The sequence below is a fragment of the Hipposideros armiger genome, unplaced genomic scaffold (genome assembly GCF_001890085.2).
Source record: "Hipposideros armiger isolate ML-2016 unplaced genomic scaffold, ASM189008v1 scaffold_120, whole genome shotgun sequence".
Taxonomy (NCBI): Eukaryota; Metazoa; Chordata; class Mammalia; order Chiroptera; family Hipposideridae; genus Hipposideros; species Hipposideros armiger.
The window spans coordinates 793,027-815,990 of record NW_017731470.1 but is presented as its reverse complement, the minus strand read 5'-3'; the positions used below and the strand labels follow the sequence as shown (position 1 = coordinate 815,990).

Genomic DNA, 22,964 nt, shown 5'->3' with positions numbered 1-22,964 from the left:
AAAGAGGGGGGAAAAACAAACAGAACCCAGTCAACTTATGGTAACCAGTATAAAATGAAATAGATAGGTGACGGAGCCACTGATTTATTTCATTGGTGCATATATGGAACAATGTCAGACTATTTGGGAAATGTCCTCATACATAGGAACTGCCTCTACGCAGTTCTTGTTTGGGAGAAACAGAAACCAACTCTACTCACCCAGAAAAGGAATTTACTGATGCTATCAGCTAGCTAATAGTATCAATGCATATTTTATTACAATTAAAAAAAAAAGGAATCAATGCAAAGCCTAGGGATGGATAGGTACAAACAGGTGAGACAGCAGTAACTATGCCAACTCCCTTCCCCAAACAGTCTAGTTTGGGAATCTCTGTTGGCTCCATCTCCTGTTGGCTCCATCTTCTATCTTCTTCCATTTGTCCTTTTCGGATAGCAAGTCTTCTGGTTCTTTCAATTATATTAAACCAAAATGAAAGAAAAAAAAAAACCTCTAAGCAGAGTTTTATAAACATATTTATGGTAAATTATTGATGACTTGTAAATTAAAACGTTTACCAATTTGTTAAATGTTATTTCAGTATTCCATTTGTGAGCATTTATCTTATTACTAAGGTTGGTCATTTGTTTACAATTTATATTTCTTCTTGGGGTAGTTTTCTATTTTGTTAAACAGGCTCTTGATTTTTCATCTATGTTCTTTTCGACATTGTTTTCAACAAAAAACAAAAGTTTTACTACAAAGACTGGATCTCTAATGTCGGAATTTCAGGTTGTGAAAGTAAAATACAATGCAGTGAATGTGCATAAAACATGGTCTAAGGCCCTCCAATTTCAGACTTTGTTAAATCAAGTATATCAAATGGACCTAGTTCAAGAGACATTTAGGAGGCTCTTTCACTTATTCAAGGATTTGTTCCAATGTGCCTTCTTCTTTACTACCTCAGGGTATTTAAAATCACAGTTATACTGCCTTAGATAGAAAAGAGACTTTATTTTCAATACGTTTGCAATAGAATTGCAGAGAAAGGCTTAAGATATCCTAGGCTGCAAAGCACTCTGAACACATTTTAGTGTATTTTGAAAAAAAATGGGTAAGGGCTGTTGGCCCTAAGGGGTCCCCCCACCCCAGTACACATAGAATAGTAAGAGTTGTAATTGAGCCATCAACAATTAGTACTTTTTTCTTTTAATATAGTTCATCCATTCAACAAATATTTACTGAGCACCTACTCAATGTTTGGGACTTATCAGTACACCACAGAGGCCAAAGATTGCTGCTTCCACATTGGGATGGTGGTGGCGGGCGGGAGAGACAGCCTGCGCCGTTAAGAGAAAACCGAGAATTCGTGCCACGAAATGAGGTCTTTTTTCTAGCTGAGCTGGTAAATTGTATTGCGAGGAAAGAGTGCCCTAAGCAGTGTTAAATTCACAACTAGGGCCAGATACTGGATCTAACTGACAGAAGCCTGGTTGCTAATTACAAGTTTGAAACCCCTTAAGGTAGTTTACGTCCCTAAAACATCAAAGTAATAACGGTTATAGGCCCGAAGGAACGAAGTGCAGCTCAAAGTATTACTAGAAAATGTGCTGATTCTTTATTTGAAATTCGACCCCATTGAAACGCTGCTTGCCTATTTATAATCTAGTATTTTGGGCAGACCAAGTTTTGTTGGGCTGTGTTTCTCGGCCGGCACAAACGATCATTACGCTTTGTGCCCTGCTTTATATTGATCCTTATGCCAAAGCGGTCAAGCTTCAACCAGGTAGGGAGGAAAGCGTCCTCTGATGCAAACTGCCCGGACAGCCGACGCCGCTGGGGAGTCCTGCGGCGGAGCTCCGTTTTGGGTAGCAGCGGCGTTGTCGGACGCCACTCAGGAAAGAAACTTAGATCGTGGCCATTTTCTCTACTGTCGACGTGCGTATGGCATATTTTATGTCAAAGCGAAAGCGACACTTCCTAGTTTCCAGGTACGCGTCCAAGAAACTCGGCGCTTCCTGGCGTAGGGAGACGCGGCGTGCTGACAGACTCGCCTCTGGCCAGTCGGTCTTTTCCTCAGTGTTCGATTGTCTTTTTGTCCCTGGCATTGGTTTGATTCCACGCCACAGAAGGAATGGACAGGATGGGCAAAAAGTGGGGGCGACAGATAGGTTCGGAGGGCCCCCTCAAAACGATGCAGAGACGCCACCTCATCCCAACGAAGGGCCAGGCAACCTCACGGCCTAGCAAAACACCCAGCTCACTATCTACCCCTATCCTGCCCGAAGCCACCGCTAAGGGTCGCAGGCGAGGGCGGGGCCGCCATATCTTCTCGCGAGACCAACCACGCGATTTCCCAGAAAGCCTCAGGCAACAGCTTAACAGCGGCTAGCGAGCCGCTTTTGGGCGGAAGGGTGGGCGGGGCTTGCCCAGATATTTAGCGGCGGCAGAGGCCACACCCCAAATCGGAAGTGACGGAGACGAGCTAGCGCGTCGGATACCTCTATGGTTTTCCTCCCGTTCTTGAGTCGGGAAATGGCCGCAGTGTAGTTACGACGAAGATAAGTCCCGGGAACGGTGCTTTGGCGTGTCAGGTAGGCCTCGCGCTGCATTCAGAGCGCTCAAGGGTAGTGAATGCCAAGGACGAATGAATATTGTTGAGTCTTTTGTGGGTGGTGGCGGGTTGCGGGCGACAGGAGAACCCAGGAGACGTTGTGCCGTTATTTATGCGTTTCTCCGTCAGTTTTCCTCAGATTTTCGAGGCACTACGGACCGAAAAGGTGGGGGTGGGGTGAGCAGCGAGAACAGTGCGCGCGCGCGCGCGGCTGCAAACCTGGCTCGAGATCCAGGGACCGCGCGGCCTTCCGTGCGCGTGCGCATATCACTCTTCAACCCTTCCCCCATTTCCTCGGTCCGGACCCCTGCGCGCGCCCGATTGAACGCTCGCCGCGCGCACGCGCGCTTCCTCTTTTCTGGATTCCCCGCCTACGGCTCCTGAGGCTGCGAGAGGTGCAACTTGGGTTTACCTCTCGTTGGCTGGGATCGCCACCTTTCTTCTCGGCCTTTGGGGCTTTGATATAATAACTATGACCCTGCAGCAAAGTGCCCTGGGTAGGTTAACCCCCATTTCACGTGGTGTTTAAACTTCTTTTGCTCGGCTTCACGCTACCCGTCGTTTTACGCCTCATTTTTGTTATACTACGTAGTCGTAGGATCCCGTTTTGCTGTCCCTGGTAACAACCCCGCATCCGCCTCGGGCCTGTGGTGGTGCAGGAAAATTTCTTCGGGGATTTATCTTCCTGGGCCTTGGCAACCCACTCTTATTTTGGAGGAACGTACACTGTTGACTCTCGGAGTTGGTGCCTAGTTACTGTTTCCTGGCATTGTAAGCCGGCCTTAGCTGATGCATCCAAGAGTGGTCCTACTACTCTGGCCGAAAGGACAGTTCTCCAGTAGTACAACTGAAGCCATGTCCTTTCAGCAAGTGAGTCAGCCCATGATATTGTGTTAAAAATGTTGCATCCGTGATTGGTAGTTGGTGGGATAAATGGGTGTGAGTGGTGAGTTGAGGTTGGGGACTCTGCCCTCATTTTAAGTCCGTAAGTTGGCTTTATTTACTTTTAAAGTTTATCTCATCAAAATCAAGCAGCGGTACTGGCAACTATTATATATCAAACTTTTTTTGAAGCGTTTTAGAATTGAAAAAATTACACCAAAGTTGAAGGCAAATACAACCAATACTGATGTAAAGAAATTAGCTACTTCAATCCTTTTGCAGTGGCGCCTTTAAAAATTTTTTGCGATTAAAAAGCAAAACAAAATTATTTATCCCTCATGTCTCATTCCAGTTGGACTCTAGTTAAATGGTTGGACTACTGTTTAGACAATAACCTTTACATAGGAAAAACCGATACAAGTTTATTTGCATTTTCATGTGACCCTAGCCCATTCAGGAAATAATAATTTGATGGGAAGGATTGTACTTGAAGGGTAGGTAGCTAGGTGTGAGGAGAAGACTTACAGTAATAGAGAAAGTCTTTTCAGTTCTACCTAGGGCTTTGGATTGGGACTTTCTGGAAACTGCATTCAAAATCACTAATTGAGCATTAGCTGAATTCCGCTGTGTAATTTAGTGACGTATTAACAAAGAAGTAGATTTGAGAATCAAGAAGTCCAACTTATCTCTGGGTAGTAAGTGTGCTTAGGTTATACTTATAGGTTATGAATTTGTTCATTTTTCTTCTTAAACAGTGGTCATCAGTGTTACCTCAGAGTCTTAAGCATTTAATATCTTGACTATCCCCAGGACTGAAAAAAACCTAATCTGTAGACATTAAGGTAATAATAAAACCAGGCTACATTTATGTACTATTTTGGAGTTTTCAAATACTTAAAAAATTTTTTTGATCCAGTATTTCTCCATTTATTAGTTGGAGGCCAAAAGGGTAAAACATTTGTTTAAGGCCACACGAACCAGGGAGTGGGCCAACCTGATCTAGAATCAGGTTTTCTTTTTCTCAGTTCTGTGCCCACCCCCATCCCCCCTTTCTTTTTTTAAAGCAAGATGACAAGCCGAACGAAGAACTAAAAATCTGTGACCAAACCTGTCATTTTTAAGCTTTTAGTTATGGAACATTTCAAGCAGAAAAGTAGCATAGTGAACTCTAATGTTATCTAGGTTTAATGATGACTAGCGTTAGCTATTATGTTTCATTTACCTTTTTCTGGAGTGTTTTAAAGAAAAATTCCAGTCATTAAGCATTTCTTGAAAGATTTTATAATGCTAATTAATGGTATATCAAAACTATTCAAGTAATTTACATACAAGAATTAATTGAAACAAAATTAATAGCCTGCAGGAAAGACTGTTATAGAACAGGTTTACCAATAATGATAGTTAATGTTTGAGTGCGTACCATATGCCAAACATTAAGCTATTTATTTATATTCATTAATTCAGTTCATTTAACCTTAAAACTATAAGTACAATGATTAAAATGCCTTATTTTATACGTGAGGAAATTGAAACTGAAAGAGATTAAGATAACTTGTCTAATGTTGGGCAGCTAGTTAACGATCAAGGCAGAAATTTGAACCTAATCTATTGGAGTAATAGTCATGGAATATTATTTTTAGAACTTCTAAAGATGTGAATAGTAATGATTTGTTTACAAAAATGTGGAGCCTAACCTCCCTGAATCTGCTAAAATAAAGTCTTAGCTCAAGTATGCTTCATAGGGTAACCTAAAGAATACATTTTGGGGGCATATTTTGTTGAGTCCAGTTGTCTGCTTTTTTTATCGCCTGTGTTCTAAACTGATCATTATTATTCCATAAAAGATAGGCTCTGTTAAGATATTTAGGAACTTTATTTCAAAAAAATAAAGCCTGATTTATTCTGTACTCTTCACTGGTTGGTGAATCCATTGGATAAAAATGCATGAAGCAATTTATTCCCTATCTCTTTACAATCTGTTTTTAAGGGATCTTGTTTGTAATGAAGGGTAGATTGATTTGGCATTTTGAATTCTATAGGTAATTGCGATATCAGGCATCTTTCAGGGTATTGGAGAGAACCCAGGAGTGAAATCAGGAGATGGTTAATTTCTGGATTAACTTTTGCACTCTGACCAAGGGCAACCTAAAAGGGCAAATGTCTTTTCTCCCCCAAACTTGTACTTCTCCTAGATGCTGGAGCCCAAAACTTAGAATTTAAGGATACTGTTGATTTTTCTTTTTTTCTCATTCCCATCTGCACCACTCCAGCAACCTATGAGCAAGTACTGTTGACTGTACTTCCAAATCAGATTCTATCTTCAGTGGTACCACTTTATCCAGGCAAACCATTATATTGAACTTCAACCTTAATTTGTCTGTTCTCTCCATGTTGTCTATGCTTTACACAACAGCCATTTATTTAGAAATGTAAATCAGATGGTGTGACTTCTTCCCTGATTAAACTTTCCAGGACCTTCCCATTACAGTTAGAATAAAATCCAGAGTCCTTGCTCTTGCCTACTTACTATTGGGTCATCGGGAAAGTCATGACGTATTTTTTCTCTGTTTTTCAATGCAAAATGCGTCCTGACTTACCCGACGACCCAATGGATGCTATTTGATGTGGTTCTTTCCTGCCTCCTCTGCCTTATCTCATACCCTCTCCTGGATCATAACGCCTTAACTTTCTTACTGGTCTTTCTGTCCTGGTTTTGCTAACGTTGTCTCCTCTCCCTAGAATGTAGAATACTCGTCTTTCCATGGGTCTTTGCAGTGTTCTTGTCTTTAGCTTAAGTGTTACCTCCTTTAAGAGGGCCCAGGGACCCAACATTAGTAGTCCTCCTCTCTACCTCTTCTTAACACGTCCCTTCTATTTTTTGTTTTCCCTTTTGCACTCCCTTCTACATAAGCTAGAAGAGAGTAGGAAACCTAATGTCTCGCTTAAAATGCTGTATTTCTAACACTAAAACTATAGTGCCTGGTATGTTAATAGGCACCTTATAAAGTCAAAGGAATTCCGAAAGCTTAGAGTTCTCAACATTTGAAAGATGAGGTTTATAAGCAGCTCTTGAGATTATGAGGAATAAAACGAGGTGATTTTATTTATTTTAGTTGAGCCATCCTGCCATCTGTTGGCAGCTCAGCGGCAGCTCAGCTTTGGCCGGGAATCGAACCACTGTTGCTCAGAGCTCACACTCTTGTGTGAGCTCTTAACCAACTGAGCCACTCGGCTGGTCCTAAATGAGGTGATTTTATTTAAAGTCACATAGCATGGTTTTTGGCACATGGTTGGTATTTAGATGTTTAGTTTGCTGTGATTTATTGATTTCTTTTCCTCTCTAGTTGGTTTTTGGAGGGCAAGAGTCTTTTACATAGTCATGTCTCCATAATACCTAGCATAGTGCATAGACTTTCATTAAAAAAAATTAGCTGAGTTGACTATATTAGATGTTAAATATTACGTATGTTGTGTATCATATCTTACATATGATCATTGAGTTCTTAGTATGGTTACTTATACTATGTATTTATAGATTGTGAACAAGAATATTTATCTACTGGTCTAACAGCCTACAGCCCCTTCTCACCCACCGCATCACTTTGCTATTTCTAGTGTGTATTTTCTTGGAACTTCAAAAACTCCTGATTTGGAGTAAAGAGAGATTTGGCAGTTGGTTCTTATCGGATATATAGAAATTTAAATTAGCCTTTTAGACTTGTTTTGAGGAAGTGTTAGTTAAAATGAACTTTGTATCCCTTTCAGCAGTGACATCAGTAGTACTGGACTTCTAGGTCTGAATAAAGTTTCATAACAGCACTTCAGAAGATTGGTTTTTCTCTGCCCCCTTGGGGATTTGATATTTTTAAAATTATAGACATTCATGCACTTTAGAAATCCTTTGTTTCTGGTCCATGACCCATTGTTTTTGCTACTTTTTATTTTAGTGTATTTGTCTTAATTACTAGGTTTCCATTCCTCCTTCCTAGGTTGAACCTCAACTCTCTTAATCTCCCCTGGCAGTAGTGCCATGGGTATTTATAGGACACTGTTCTTGATTTACCAGTTTAATCTTATCACTTCTTCTTTGTATTTCTAATTTTACTGCCTTTTTAAATTGGATCGATTACTTGGTAAGATTCACAGATTTTCATAAGAATGTGTATTTTTTTCATTTAGGCTGGTTTATGAATTCCTTGAGTGTAGGCATCCAATCTTGTTGTCTTTAGTTTTTGCTCTCCTGATGTTTTTTGACTGGCATTTGCATATAGTTGATGATTACTGAATGTCATAAGGCTAACCTTTTCAGTTTTGATAACTGCTTAATATTTTGTGCAAAATGTAAATTTATTTGAATAGTAATAGTAAATTATTTTAGAAAGAGTATTGGCTTCCAATAGATATTTAATTTACTGACTGTTCTTTTATTGGAACGTCCGCCGTACATGTATCAAAATGCTTTTAGGCACAAAGCTTAGAGTTACTGTGATGGCTGTTGTATGAATTGTAAAAAAATCCATTTCAGATGAAACTAATCTGTATGAAAGGAAGTGGCCAAAAGAGAGTAAGTAACTTAGCAAAGCATTAAAATAAACTCATGTTTTAGATAAGTTATAAAATATAATTTTGATATACCAGTATAGCTGGTTAGGTTAGCATTAGGTTAGCTACTTTGGAATTTTCTGATAGGATGGCAGCATATGTTTTGTAAACCCCACATTGCTAAAATTAGAATTCAAGTATGTAAATTAAAAAAAGCAGAGCTGCCCTTATTATGCACTGTTGCATTTTGATTAAAACAAAAAGTTAATTAAGTTCTTTAAGCTTTTATGGTTAAAAGTTTATTTTCTAAATCAGTTTCCCCTTCCCTGAAATCATTAGTGTCTTTATTAAGAGTTTATTTCAATGCTGAGTATAAGACATTGTAAACAGTAGATATTTATTTTACCTTAAATCAAACTCATATTTTTTATTTTTGCCAGGAATTGTAATTTAGAGTTTAGCTTCTCAGAAAATTTGCTCCAGGAAGAATTTTTCAGTATTTCAAAGACTTCACTTGACTGCTTAATCCTGCATAAAACCCAAGGTAAATAGCATTCATTTTCCTAGTTTTCTGTGTTGGCTTATTTGAGAAAATGTGACTCCTGCTAAACTCATGATTCTGACTGAGTGATTAAAAGTGATGTGGTCCGAAGCTTTTTTTGTTTTTGTTTGTTTTGGTGGCTTGTATGAAGTAAGACAGATTTTAAAAGTTAGGTTTAGGAGAAAGATTCTCAATCTCCCCTGCTTTTAAGTTATGTGGCTGCTTCTGCTTCTATAAATACATCTATTTAAAGACTCAGAACACACAAAGCTACTTAAAATAAAACAAGGCAAAATAATCCTGCTTGTTGAATTCATCTTCCCTTATGCATAGAAGAGGAGTTCTGTAACTGAACTTTTCCCCCTTATATAGTGTTAAGATAATTAAAATTGGTTGTTTATTATATGCTAAACCTTGTATTAAGCATTACATATGTCTATTTAGTCTTCACTACAACTTTGAGGAACATAGTGTTTTTATGTATTTCTTAGATTTAAGAGTAAGAGATAAAAGACAAAGCTGATATTTGTCTATTTGAGGATAGTTATGTTTTATTTTGAAATACATATTTGTCTGAAACCCTGAATTTGTCATTTGTATATTTTGGTGAGGTAGTATGCAGACTATTATCATCTCTCTTCTATAATTCAGCTCATCTTAGTACTTTTAAACACTATAATACTGAGCAAAGTCAAGGTAGATAAAACTCAAAAAATATTTGGTTGTAGGAAAAAAAGTTTGAATATATAGCAATTGCAGGCTATTTAGTGAGTTGCTTTTATAGAAGTGATTACTAATTTTGAGTAATCAAATTAGTTAATCAAGTAACTTATTATTCTAAGTTATTTGAGTAATCAAATAAGTTAGTGGAAATGGGAAATAATTATAGGAGAAATAAACTTGGGATATATGTAATTTTATGAAGAGTAGATCGTATAAATGTATTAGTACTGTTACTGATTTCTGTACCCAGTGAGGTCTAATTCTTGCATTAAATACTAAACAGGATTAAAAAAAGTTAGAATACTGGCACCCAGTTCTCTCTTTCTTGTAGCTCCAATATCTCTTTCTTACAGTAACTTCTCCAGTTTCTTTATCTTTTACACTTTTTCTTCCTCTTACTCAAAAGCTACAGGGTGGGCTAGGCATTGTCACATTAGTTCATTTTTATTCTGCACCCATGATTATTAAGAGCAGAGCTATGACTCCAGCTGTTCAGAGACTTAGTGACTTTTATTCTGCTAGGAGACTATCCACCATTTCAGGCAGTATTGTATACATGGACTGGTCAGTAGAGCTCCATTTCAAGGCCATAAAGCATTTGTGATGATAATCTGGTAGGTTATTTTTCTTTAGTATTATGCCACTTACATTTTCTTTGTTTCAGGTTCCTTATCTGTAATATTCTATATTATTTATCTTTTTTTACAGGAGTGGTAGGCATTTGTATTGGGTATGGAATAATATTGAACATACTGCTGTAGTCTGGTATCATTGCTTTTTCTGGCTTCTGCAGCTGCTGCCTTTTTGGATTGAGGCACATAAGTGGGCAGTCCATAGAAATCTTGTTATGTCTTCAGTATATATGGTACCTTTCATGCAGGTGAAAATACAGTTTTAATTAGGAATAATTGACTGACTGTACTCATTTGAAAAGAAGGATGAATGTTATCCTTTGAGAAACTTAGGTTTTGGAAAATTCAATTTGTATCTGAAAATTTGCATAATGTGAAACTCAATTATATTGTGACTTTTAAACTTTGCTCTCTCATTTGTCTAGGAGAAAAGAAATGGGTCGCTCCAATTCTAGATCACATTCTTCAAGATCAAAGTCTAGATCACAGTCTAGTTCTCGATCAAGGTCAAGGTCACATTCTAGAAAGAAGAGATACAGGTGAATTATTGTGCTTTTAAATGATAATCATATCAGCTAATTATGGAGTGCCTAAGTGTATACAAAGTACTAAAAATTCATTAATGTATTTTATTCTTAAAGAACCCTGTCAAATGGATCTATTGTTAACCTCATTTCAGAGTTGGAGAAAATAAGAATTACTTAAGTTGTAAGCTAGTAAATGGCAGAGCTTAGATTAGAATCCAGCTAGTCTGACTCTAGATCTCAAATTCTTACTGTGTACTATATGGTGGATTTCTTGTATTTATCTGTAATGTTAAGAGAGGAATTGGATAACATAAGAATTAATGTTAGAATTAATGGCGGTAAACAATCTTTGTATATTATTTCATAGTTTCTTATTTTCTGAATGAGGTTTCCTTAAGTTCTTTTGTTAAAAATGATTGTCATTTTTCAAATAATAATATATACTTAGCATAGAAAATAGAAACTACAGGTTAAAAATAAAAATGACCATACTGTCATTAAGAATTAATATTAGTTTTATGATTTTTTTCTGCATTATTTTTCTAGGCCTAACTGTATTATGTATTCATTTGGCTAACATCATTTCACTGAAGAGTATTCTGTGCCATTAAAAATACTGTCGGGCCGGCCAAGTGGCTCAGTTGGTTAAGAGCTTGCCCAAGAGTGCAAGCTCTGAGCAACAGCGGTTCGATGCCTGGCCCAAGCTGAGCTGCCGCTGAGCTGCCAATAGGTGGCAGGATGGCTCAGCTAAAAAAAAAAAAAAATTACTTTTACACTGTCCCTTTAAGTGCTTGCATAGTCTACTATAATTTGTTAATGCCATTTACTCCTGTTGGCTATGTCTTTTTTCCTGTTTTCTGTGCCTTCATTCCCAAGGCCTGTAATTTATTCTCAATATTTACCTTAGAAATGAGATTTTTCTTCATTGAAAACAGTAAACTTTTACACACATGAGGGGTTTTTTTTTGTTTTGTTTTTTAAGATTTTTATTGGGGAATTGGGGGATGGGAACAGCGCTCGGGAATTGGGGGAAGGGGAGCAGACAAGTTGCTGTCCTTTTGTTCTTCAGTCTAGTTGTGGAGGATGTTGCTTCACTGGCCCAAGTTGGCACCATCGCGTTCTTTCTGGGCGAGGCAGATCAGTCGCCGGCTTCTGCACGGCCGCTCACAGCGGCTGCTCTGGCCGCTCACGCTGGCTGCTGGCTACACACGGTAACCGCCCATGGCAACCCACTGCCACAGGGGCTGCAGCTTACGCCATCGCCAGCGACTCACGGCAGCCCAGCTCCAGGTTGAGCTGCTGTTCAGCTTCTTAGCTGTGGAGGGCAGTGTCACTGGCTCTCATATGTGGGATTCGAACTGGGGCCCTCTGGCGTCCCAAGCCAGCTCTTAGCCAATGCGCCACTCAGCCGGCCCACATGAGGGTTTTTTATGTACAGTTTTAGCTTTGACAGTTGATTTACATGTTACATTCAACCAGAAGTGTTTAGAATTGTAGGATGGAATAATTTAATTTTATTGCATTGATATTTATTTCATCTTTAGTTCTAGGTCTCGTTCCAGGACGTATTCAAGATCTCGTAGTAGAGATCGTATTTATTCTAGAGATTATCGGCGAGATTACAGAAATAATAGAGGAATGAGACGACCTTATGGGTACAGAGGAAGGGGTAGAGGGTATTACCAAGGTGGAGGAGGTAGATATCATCGAGGTGGCTATAGACCTGTCTGGAATAGAAGACACTCTAGGAGCCCTAGACGAGGTCGTTCACGTTCCAGGAGTCCAAAAAGAAGATCCGTTTCTTCTCAAAGATCCCGAAGCAGATCTCGCCGGTCATATAGATCCTCTAGGTCTCCAAGATCATCCTCTTCTCGCTCTTCATCCCCATATAGCAAATCTCCTGTCTCTAAAAGACGAGGGTCTCAGGAAAAACAAACCAAAAAGTCTGAAGGGGAGCCCCAAGGAGAGAGTCCTTTGAAAAATAAATCACAGGAGGAACCGAAAGATACATTTGAACATGACCCATCTGAATCCATTGATGAGTTTAATAAATCATCAGCTACATCTGGTGATATTTGGCCTGGTCTTTCAGCCTATGATAATAGCCCCAGGTCACCCCATAGTCCTTCACCGATTGCTACACCACCTAGTCAGAGTTCATCTTGCTCTGATGCGCCTATGCTCAGCACAGTCCACTCTGCAAAAAATACCCCCTCTCAGCATTCACATTCCATTCAGCATAGTCCTGAAAGGTCCGGGTCTGGTTCTGTTGGAAATGGATCTAGTCGATATAGTCCTTCTCAGAATAGTCCAATTCATCACATCCCTTCACGAAGAAGCCCTGCAAAGACAATCACACCACAGAATGCTTCAAGAGATGAGGCTAGGGGACGTTCCTCATTTTATCCTGATGGTGGAGATCAGGAAACTGCAAAGACAGGAAAATTCCTAAAAAGGTAAGAACCAAAGTAGAGAATTTAGATTATAATAATACTTTTGTTCTTTGAATTCTCTTTGGATATATAAGACTTAAAATTGCATCGTGATGTGTATTTAGCTGTTTTTCCGCATGACTTCCTTCTTTATAAGTTAATTCCTCATTGTTTTTACTCATATCTTGTTAACTTTGGAAATTAAGTGTTTTAATAGAAACTGATTTTATATCCCTCCTTTTAATTTTATCCATTTTCAGTCAGTTCAGAATTAAGAATGTAAACAAGGAAAAATTAGCATAAAGCATAACTGATAACTAAATTGTTATAAAAACAAAAAAAATTTAGAGATTAATTTTGTGTCAGAGCATTGAAAGCTTATTTTGTCCTCTTCACCATTATAATATGACTTACATATAATAATGCAGTTTTATTCTGTGTTCTTGTGTGGTATTATAAACAGTCCAGCTGCCAATTTTTGATAAATTGGCCTTAGGTAATGGTATTTCTTAGTGCCTCTAGTGACATTTTAAACAGATACTTCGTTTAAATTCTAATTTCAAGTGTTGCTAAAAAACTTAATGAAAACTGGTTGCTAATGTAGAGTGATTGACTTAAAAGCGAGGAAACAGAGTAAACATGCTGTTTATGTACAGTGCTATGTGATCTAGAATTTTCTTATTGAACGGATACATAGTTTCTACTTAATGCCAGAAATCATCATTTTCTTTGGCAAAGTGTATATGGATCATTGTTATTCAGAACTCTTCTTTATATTAGTGGATAAGTAAGTGAAATAGCCTGAAAATTTGCATGTAATCATAAGTAGAATTCTAATAGATATGTATATTGTTGACTAGTGGTCCTTAACCTCAAAAATTAAACTCAAGCTGTGTTGTATGTTATAGAATCTGGAAATTTGGATTTGTTAGTGCAAAACTGTGGACTATGACTAAAATGAACAGGTTTTTGAGAATGGATTTGCTTTTTAAACTTTAGGTTAAAATCTCAGTGCATAAGCGCTGTATGGATGCCTTTAATTTTTTTTTAAAGTGGAATCTGAAAAAACACTTCTCAGTAGTTTTTTTTTTTTTTTTTTTCTCTTACTACTGGTCCTGTGGTATTGGGCAACACATTTAAGTATGCAAGTTACCCACAATGAATGCAATCCAAAGTTACCATCCTCTTCTTTGCTTATTCACAGGTTCACAGATGAAGAGTCTAGAGTATTCCTGCTTGATAGGGGTAATACCAGGGATAAAGAGGCTCCAAAGGAGAAAGGATCAGAAAAAGGCAGGGCAGAGGGAGAATGGGACGATCAGGAAGCTCTAGATTACTTTAGTGATAAAGAATCTGGAAAACAAAAGTTTAATGATTCAGAAGGGGATGACACAGAGGAGACAGAGGATTATAGACAGTTCAGGAAGTCAGTCCTTGCAGATCAGGGTAAAAGTTTTACTACTACATCTCACCGGAATACTGAGGAGGAAGGACCCAAGTACAAGTCCAAAGTTTCACTGAAAGGCAATAGAGAAAGTGATGGATTTAGAGAAGAAAAAAATTATAAACTTAAAGACACTGGATATGTAGTGGAAAGGCCTAGCACTACAAAAGATAAGCACAAGGAAGACGACAAAAATTCTGAGAGAATAACAGTAAAGAAAGAAACTCAATCACCTGAGCAGGTAAAGTCTGAAAAGCTCAAAGACCTCTTTGATTACAGTCCCCCTCTACACAAGAATCTGGATGCACGAGAAAAGACTACCTTCAGAGAGGAGAGCCCTCTTAGGATCAAAATGATAGCCAGTGATTCTCATCGTCCTGAAGTCAAACTCAAAATGGCACCTGTTCCTCTTGATGATTCTAACAGGTAATTTCACATTGATGCCCAGTAAATAATCTGTAGGTGGTTAGTAATATTCCAGTTAATGTGTTTTCTGAACATATTTCCCATTTTCATATTCAAACCAATGGTATATTTTGTTTGTATGTGTGTTTGTGCCGATATGTTCCAGACCTGCTTCCTTGACTAAAGACAGGCTTCTTGCTAGCACACTTGTCCATTCTGTGAAGAAGGAGCAAGAATTCCGATCCATCTTTGACCACATTAAGTTGCCACAGGCCAGCAAAAGCACTTCAGAGTCATTTATTCAACACATTGTCTCCTTGGTTCATCATGTTAAAGGTATGTTTAGTGTTGTGAATCAAGTTTCTCTTGCAAATGAAAGGAAACAAACAATTATGCTTACTATTTAATGTACCCCAGTGCTAGCAGGTGTACATAGACACCATTAAAAATTCGAAAAATGAGAATTTCATGAAAGAGATAATCAGTCTTGCTAGCATTAAGACACATGGAAATATTTAATAAAAAGTGATGAAATGTTAGTGTTAAAATATCCCCTAAAAATTTATATCATGGTAAACACGATGTAGATTTATTTAATGGTAAAAGTCTTTTTGAAATGTGCCATTAATACTGTATATGATGTATGACTTAGCACAATATATTCTTGGCATAGATTTATAAGAAAGTGATTTTTATTGAATATTGGGTATTAAGAATTTCTTTTCAACTTTTAAAGAAAGCTGAAGCCAGTGGAAAAACAGTATTCCTGTCTTGTTTTTGTGTTACTTAATTTGTTATAATACTTAGCATTTTTACGTGATAAATTAAATAAACCAGAAAAAAAATTATTAGGATTTTTAAAAGGAAAAGAAGTTCAAGAAATTTAAAAGTAGATCAGTAGTGATTACATAAATTGTGAGTAATTAGGGTAATAATGGTGAAATTTTTTAGGTCCTGAAGATGATAAGGGTGTTCATTTCAATTAAAATAATGATGTTCTGTTTTCACCACCAGTATGTAATTCTAGTTTCAAAGTTACTAATTTTCAAAGGTTTAGGGTATGACTTTTTGGGCAATTAGATTGTTTTGTTTTTGTGTTTAAAAGGCAGCTTATTATGAAATAGGTTTTTAACCTGGAATCTCCATGGCTGTTGGTCTTAAAAGCCATTTCTTAAAAAAAAAGTTTGTCTTTTGACATGAGAACAACTCATTATAATAGCTGAAACTTGTCACTAGCAATTCTTTATGCACGTGATATTTCAAAATAGTGAATAGTTTATGAATTTCTTTTTTGACATTATTTAAACATGGTAACAAAACAGTTTTGTTATTTGCCTATATCTAGGTTTGTGAACCAGTTTATGACCATGTTATTATGGTACATAAAATATGAAACATTAACATTTTTTCTTTTTTCACCTTTTTTTGACCTGTCTCCACATTTCACAATGTATTGCTGACTTTTGAGATCAGGTTTTGATAAAATTTTCCTTTTTCATTTTCTTTTTTTCTTTTTTTTTTAAAGAACTGTAGTTATGTTTCATTATTGGTATTGTGCAACCGATCTGAACAGCTCTTACTTAATTTAGAGCTGAAAATGCCCAGTGATGTTTTCTTTTTCATTGTAACTAGGTCCTGGAATATGTTTTGAAATGGCAAAATCCATGTTTCAAAGTAAAATAGCTGTTGAAAGATACAGGCAAAGTTGAATCTTCTGTCTTCCTGGCAAAAATGGCATAAAAACTGAGTTACTAGCTCAAATTCCTGGGTTTCATGGAATTATGATTGAGGCACTACCCTTGTAGTGGGCGTTTCAAGTTTTAATGATTGGTTATGAGACATGTGCTGGATATTGGGCGGTAAGTTGACACAGATGTATGTTGACCTGTTAAGCAGATAGTTTGCTTCGTAATGTAACATTTCATGACTATATATGTCTTTGTATTTTACATTTACAGCATATCTTGAACTGATTTAAAAATTAATCAGTGTTGATATTACTAATTTTAAAATTGTTAAAAGAAAAGGCAGCAATATCAAATGTGCTGTCAAGTTTGCCAAGATGCCAGATTTTTGGAGTAATAGTGAATGTTAATTGATTGAAAAAGTATTTTCCAATTGAAATAGCAGTGTTCAGTTGTTCCTTAAATCCATTTTTTTGTCAGTATAGTTCTTGATAAAATAATTTTATTTACTTAACCAGCTGTGTAGTTATTTCAGTATTGTTTTCTGCAAATGATTACTTGAAGTAACCTCATTAGTTCATATTGGCAAGGTACAAGGATATTCACATATGATTGTTTTTGTTCTGTTTGAGGAAGTAGTGCATTATTGAAATGGATTTAGAGACTCTCAACTTAATCTATTCATTGTTCTTGGATTATATGTAGTATTGACAGGAACCTGTGAGGAACTTTGTATCAGTTACTTGTTGAGGTACAAGAAGTTATAAAAGGGACAGGGTAAGAGCTCTTTGTAACACTTGATTCTCTTCTGCTAGGTTTCTTATTTTTATTTTCTTTTCACCTGCTACATGCCCTTCTGTCACAAATGAAAATCACTCTTAAAGTAAAGATAATTGGGCAGTTTTTCTCCTTAATCAACAGAGCAATACTTCAAATCAGCTGCAGTGACCCTAAACGAGAGGTTCACTTCGTATCAGAAAGCCACTGAAGAACATAGTACCCGGCAAAAGAGCCCTGAGATACACAGGTATGTGTATTATTGAATGGGCATATAAAAATGTTTTAATAAGAAGACACTGTTTAAACAAGATTATATGAACTATGCTGTCATCGTGATACAAAATGAACTTTGGTTTTATTCCTGATTTATCCCTTGAATAAATATATTTCCAGCCTTGAAAATTTTGTAATTTATTGTTTATTCTTAATTTTCAGTTTAGTTGGTTTAAATGGATTGTTAGAATTTAAAATACTCTTATCACTCCCCAGTATGGAATTAAATAGTTACCACATTTGTTCTTTGGGAGTGGATTGGATATCTAGAGTAACCCTTGAATTTAATTTACTTCCAGTAAGTTTGTAAAATAAAAATGCTTGGTGAGAGGTACAACTGTTTTTCATGAAAAGAGCATGAACATTGAAGTCAGACAAGTATGTGCGTATCTCGGCTCTGTGACTTCATTGCATTGTGATGAACTAATAATTTAATCCTGAACATTAGTACTTTTCCATCTACAAAATAAGGATAACTGCTTATTTTGCAGGGTGGTGGTGACTATTAGTATTATTGGTTATGGAAGACCTGCTTATTAATACATAGTAAGTGTGGGTTTGACGGTGACTGCTGAAGAAGCACTGGGAAGTTGCAACTGACACTAGCTTAAAATGGCAAGGAAAGGCACAGAATAAAACTGAAGATCTACGGAATATTTAAAAATATTGGAGACACTTAGGAATAAATGATCCTATTTGCATTTTCATTGAGGATATTAATGTGTTATAATGTATGATGATTGACACTTAATAATAATTAAAAGAGGATTTTCCTTTTTTGATGATTAAAATAAGTTTGTTTTTAAAAGGCTTCATTTGTATATAAAATCTAAGCATTTAATTCATTTTTAATGGAAATAGCTTTATTTCTTTCTGTTAGTAATTAGATTAATAATCTTACTGTGCTAAATTAGTTGGTTGGGAGAGAAATAACTGTTTAATATTTCCTTTACAAAAATGGACAATTCTGAGGATTTTTTGGAACCATTAGGTTAATGTAACTACAAATAGACTTTATTTTACATTAAGGAGAATCGACATCTCTCCAAGTGCCCTGAGGAAGCATACCCGTTTAGCAGGGGAAGAGAGAGTTTTTAAAGAAGAAAATCAAAAGGTATGTTTTTAATGGACAAATTTTTCATGTGAAGTTCCTTAGTTAATGATATTATGCAAAGCATAGTTTGTCTAGGCAAAATGTTTACAGATATCTTCTTTTTTTTTTTTGATATCTTCTATTTTTAACTTGTAAATACATTATATATACAGAGGGTGCCCAGAAAATGTATGCATATTTTAAGGAAGATAAAACTATTAAAATTGTAATAATATATACTGATAACAAAAGATGAATACTGGTCATGTGTGTACAATTTTTTGGCACCCTTAGTATTTATGATAGTGTACATAGCATTCTTTCCTAAAAGAAATTAAACTGATACTATATGTATTTAAGTTAAACAAAGAAAGTGATCTTTTTTTTGAGAATTTTTAAGAGTTTATTTGAGCTGAACTGCCAACATACACCGGGGAGCAAGATCTCAAATGCTCCCCAAACCAAGAATAATTTTTAAAAATGTTAATGAAAGGAAGAAATTAGTTCTAAGAAGGGTAAAGAATCAATGGGGCAACAAAGGAATAGTGTAAAAGCAATGATACAAATTATATTAAGGTTTCTATAAAGTTCTGAGGTGAAACGGATGAGCCAAAATAAATATTCCTTGATTTATGTGTGCCTAAATTAATATCTTTAGGTTCTTCATGGAGTGAAAAAGAAGTAATCCCATGCTACTGGGCATTTTTATTTTTGATCTGTACTAAGAAATAAGCGTTCTAAAATCTGATTTACAAATGAATGGGATAAAAACTATATGTCACTATTAGGATATTGTGGATTTGGGGGTATGAATGTTTTTAAACTTGAGAGAGGAGCCTGTGAGTGACTGGCCTGGGGTTGCTCTTTAGAATGGAATTCAGTCATTCGGGGGACTTCTGATATACTCTGATAGTTCAAAATTGACATTTCTAGGTAGGCCAGTCATATGACAGGCCCTGAAAGTCTAGTAGAAATGTGGGGAAAAGTAGAAAAGAAGTAACTGGTAAAGAAAGGGTTAGGGGACTTGGAAGTACTGCTTTGTTCCAGTCCTGGCCGTCACTGAATACTGTCTCTGATATTTGGAAAACATTTAGCATCTTGGATGTTGGTTTTCCAATCAGAAAAATGGAAATACATTTGTTTTGCAAAGTTGTTGAACAATGGGGCTATTATGAAAACATTGGCGCTTTTATTAATAGAAGCTTTTATTAACAGTTGTATACAAAATTTTTTTAATAGGGCATGCTATTAACTTACTAGATATGGAATTTAAAGCTTAGAAAGAAAATGATTTCTTTACATGGGGCATATTGATCTTGGAAAAGTAGATTCTGAAACGTGAATACTAATTTTGGTTTTTACTTTCAATACCTTGGATTCAGTGTTGGTGTTGTTTTGCCAACAGTTTAGTCTGTCCTTGTGCTCTGTATTATTTTGCTTCTTTCATTACTCAAACCAGATTTTGATCTGAAGGAGAATAAATAGTGATTACTGATGGATGGACAAGAGGATATGATATTGTTTTTTTATCTTTTATCTTCCTATCTGAATGAATGATTAACATGTGCTAATGTGTAGAGTGTGTGTGTGTATGTGTGTGTGTAGTTTGGAGTTTACAAACTACTTTCACTTACATTAGCTTGTTATTTGTGGGCTTGGTATTACCTAGATGAATAGGGTTTTTGCTCTTGATTGGATTTTTCTTTGTTACCCTGGGAGTAAATAGGTGAGTAGTTGATATTTGGAGATATATTTATACTTTCAGGTTTATGAATGCTAATGAATATTATAGCTAGACTTCCCAGAGTAAGTACTTCTTATTGTTGAATACTAGCAAGGATGTCCACATTATTAGCATCTTACTGATGTGTAATTTTTCTTCATTCCTAGATTCCTCTTTCCATCTTCCTAAATTATATAGTATTTGAAAAAGCAATGGAACAAGAAGGAGGTGAATTGTGACCCAGTTAAACTAATGTCCGTTGCAATACCTGAATTGAGAAAGGGCAGTATATGGCCCAAGATACTGAGTACAGGATTGGGAATAATGTCTTTCTGGCTTTTTTTTCTACCTTTGTTCAACTTCAATTGGTTTCATTAATCATATTCCACTTGCATGTTATGGAAATTACAGAATTCTTTAAGTGGTTTTTATTGGGTTGGTTAACTTATTTGGAAAGAGCTAGATGATAACGAGGTTTAACTAATGAGAACCATTATTTTAGGATCCCTTAACTTTATAGGCAGATGGCTGTACAACTATAGATTATAATCTCATTGTTAAACTATTTTTAAAAATGCTGTTTGGAAGGATGAGGGATGATAGTGAGGAATGCTGAGTGGAAAAATAATTGTATCATTTTTGTACAGAAATTTATTGTGGATTAGTTTGAACAAAAACCTAGGACATTTTCAAGATAATTAGCTTTTAGTAACTTTTCCCGTCTCACTTCACTTGTGTACACAAATGTTTAGTAAAAACAATCAAGTACATTTTTAAACAGAAACTAAGTATGGAAGTAGTTTGTTGTTATTTTATTTTCTGACACTAAAATGTCAGTTTAGAAACTTGCATAAAATTTGGCTATATTTTTTCTATATTTCCCCTGAAATCTGTATTTTACATCTGTCTTTTATAGGGAGATAAAAAATTAAGGTGTGATACTGCTGATCTTCGGCATGACATTGATCGTCGGAGAAAAGAAAGAAGTAAAGAACGGGGCGATTCCAAGGGCTCCAGGGAATCCAGTGGGTCAAGAAAGCAGGAAAAAACTCCAAAAGATTACAAGGAATACAAATCTTACAAAGATGACAGGTAATTGTTAAAACTGCCTGAATTAGGTTTTAGCTTCTAATTAGCCTTTAATAATTGTCAGCTTAATTGCTTTCAATTTTGACTATGTAATCGAATGTTTAAATTTAAACAATTAAAATTATTTGTTTTACAGCAAAAATGTATTTGTCTTTTACACGGCTTATGGTGGATGAGGACAAAAACTTTGGAATAGCAAGCTAACACTGAAAAAAAAAATGACAAATTAATGTGTCCTATTATCCAGGCTACATCAGGAGGTTGGACTTCAATGCAGTGCATTTCTAGAAACAGTTTGTGTAAGAACTTTGGTTCGTTATGCTTGATTCCGCACTTTTTCAACTCATAACACCCAGAGTACAAGAATTTTAAACTGATATCTAGTGGTTTAACATGGGAGAGAAGGGGGGGAGGAAAGACTAGTTTTTATGAAATAACAAAGTGTATAAGTCTTTCAAAGTAATGTTTCCATGGATACTGTTAGCAGTGGTAAGAGTTATCTCTGGTATGACCTTATCGGGTATTGCATTAGAGTCATGTAAAATTGATCATCATAGAGTCAAATAAATAATAGGAATACTAAGTATCATAGATAATTGTTTTTCTTGGTATTCATTAGGTAAATGGTGGATTTTAATTGTGTTTTTTAATTTATAACTGGTATTTGTAATTTCATATGCTTTTTATTTCTATAACGGAGTTATGGCCCAAACCATACCAACTCTTTTCACCCAGGGTGTACAAACTGCAGTCATTTTGAAACTTGGCCTTAAGAACATTCTTACTTTTTCCGACTCTTCTTTTTCTTTCCTTAAAATAACAAAAAAATAAATTAAAAATATTGAAGAACTGAACCTTATTCTTGAAGTTTCCAGACTGCTAGTTTCTAACTGGCAGGCCATAGCATGTTTTTCAGTAGTGATGTAAAACAAATATTGAAGGAGAATGGAAACACTGTCAAAGTTTAACACCCAATCATTTTAGTTATATAATAATTTTAATAGGGGATAGTTTTTTGGCTTGAAAAATATCCCTCTTATTATAAGAGTCAACAGGGTCTTCATCTTTTTAAAAATAGCACATTTTTTTGTTTTATTTATTTTGCAGTAAACATAAAAGTAGAGAGCAAGATCATTCTCGATCTTCATCCTCTTCAGCATCACCTTCTTCTCCTAGTTCTCGTGAAGAAAAGGAGAGTAAGAAGGAAAGAGAAGAAGAATTTAAAACTCACCATGAAATGAAAGAATACTCAGGCTTTGCAGGAGTTAGCCGACCACGAGGAACCTTTGTAAGTAATAAAATTATCCTTGATCATTTGATAGGACTTTACCTTAGAGTACTGTATATAAAGAAAGTAAAATATATGATTTAGACATTGTCTGTTATGTGAGTCATTAACTCCTACAGTTAGAATTAGGCTTGAAAAATGAAATGGTACTTTGAAGTATCATCTTCATTAAGAAATGTCATTTAGGGGGAGGGAAGAGGGACTGGAGCTGGGAAGATACTTTTTTTGTACACAGTAAAAAAAAGAAATGTTTTTGCTTAATTAAAATAAGAGAAATGCCATTTGAGATCTAGAAGCATCTATATAAACTAG

General features: G+C 36.0%; 1 protein-coding gene across 6 annotated transcripts in view; it reads left to right on the top strand.

Annotated features, from left to right (window-relative positions):
• The first annotated feature begins 2,427 nt into the window (after positions 1-2,427).
• BCLAF1 (BCL2 associated transcription factor 1) overlaps positions 2,428-22,964 on the top strand; it is a 30,220-nt gene continuing 9,683 nt past the window's right edge. For 2 of the 6 annotated variants that reach the window (XM_019648118.1, XM_019648116.1), the window contains exons 1-10: positions 2,429-2,573; positions 8,458-8,561; positions 10,339-10,452; positions 11,985-12,896; positions 14,077-14,742; positions 14,888-15,057; positions 17,328-17,433; positions 18,489-18,573; positions 21,192-21,367; positions 22,472-22,652. In XM_019648118.1, the coding sequence (XP_019503663.1) occupies positions 10,349-10,452; positions 11,985-12,896; positions 14,077-14,742; positions 14,888-15,057; positions 17,328-17,433; positions 18,489-18,573; positions 21,192-21,367; positions 22,472-22,652 (2,400 nt within the window). In that variant the 5' untranslated portion in view covers positions 2,429-2,573; positions 8,458-8,561; positions 10,339-10,348. Of the gene's footprint in view, positions 2,574-8,457; positions 8,562-10,338; positions 10,453-11,984; positions 12,897-14,076; positions 14,743-14,887; positions 15,058-17,327; positions 17,434-18,488; positions 18,574-21,191; positions 21,368-21,500; positions 21,664-22,471; positions 22,653-22,964 lie in introns of all 6 variants that reach the window. The other 4 variants (XR_002124657.1, XM_019648119.1, XM_019648117.1 and 1 more) reach the window with 4 other exon arrangements.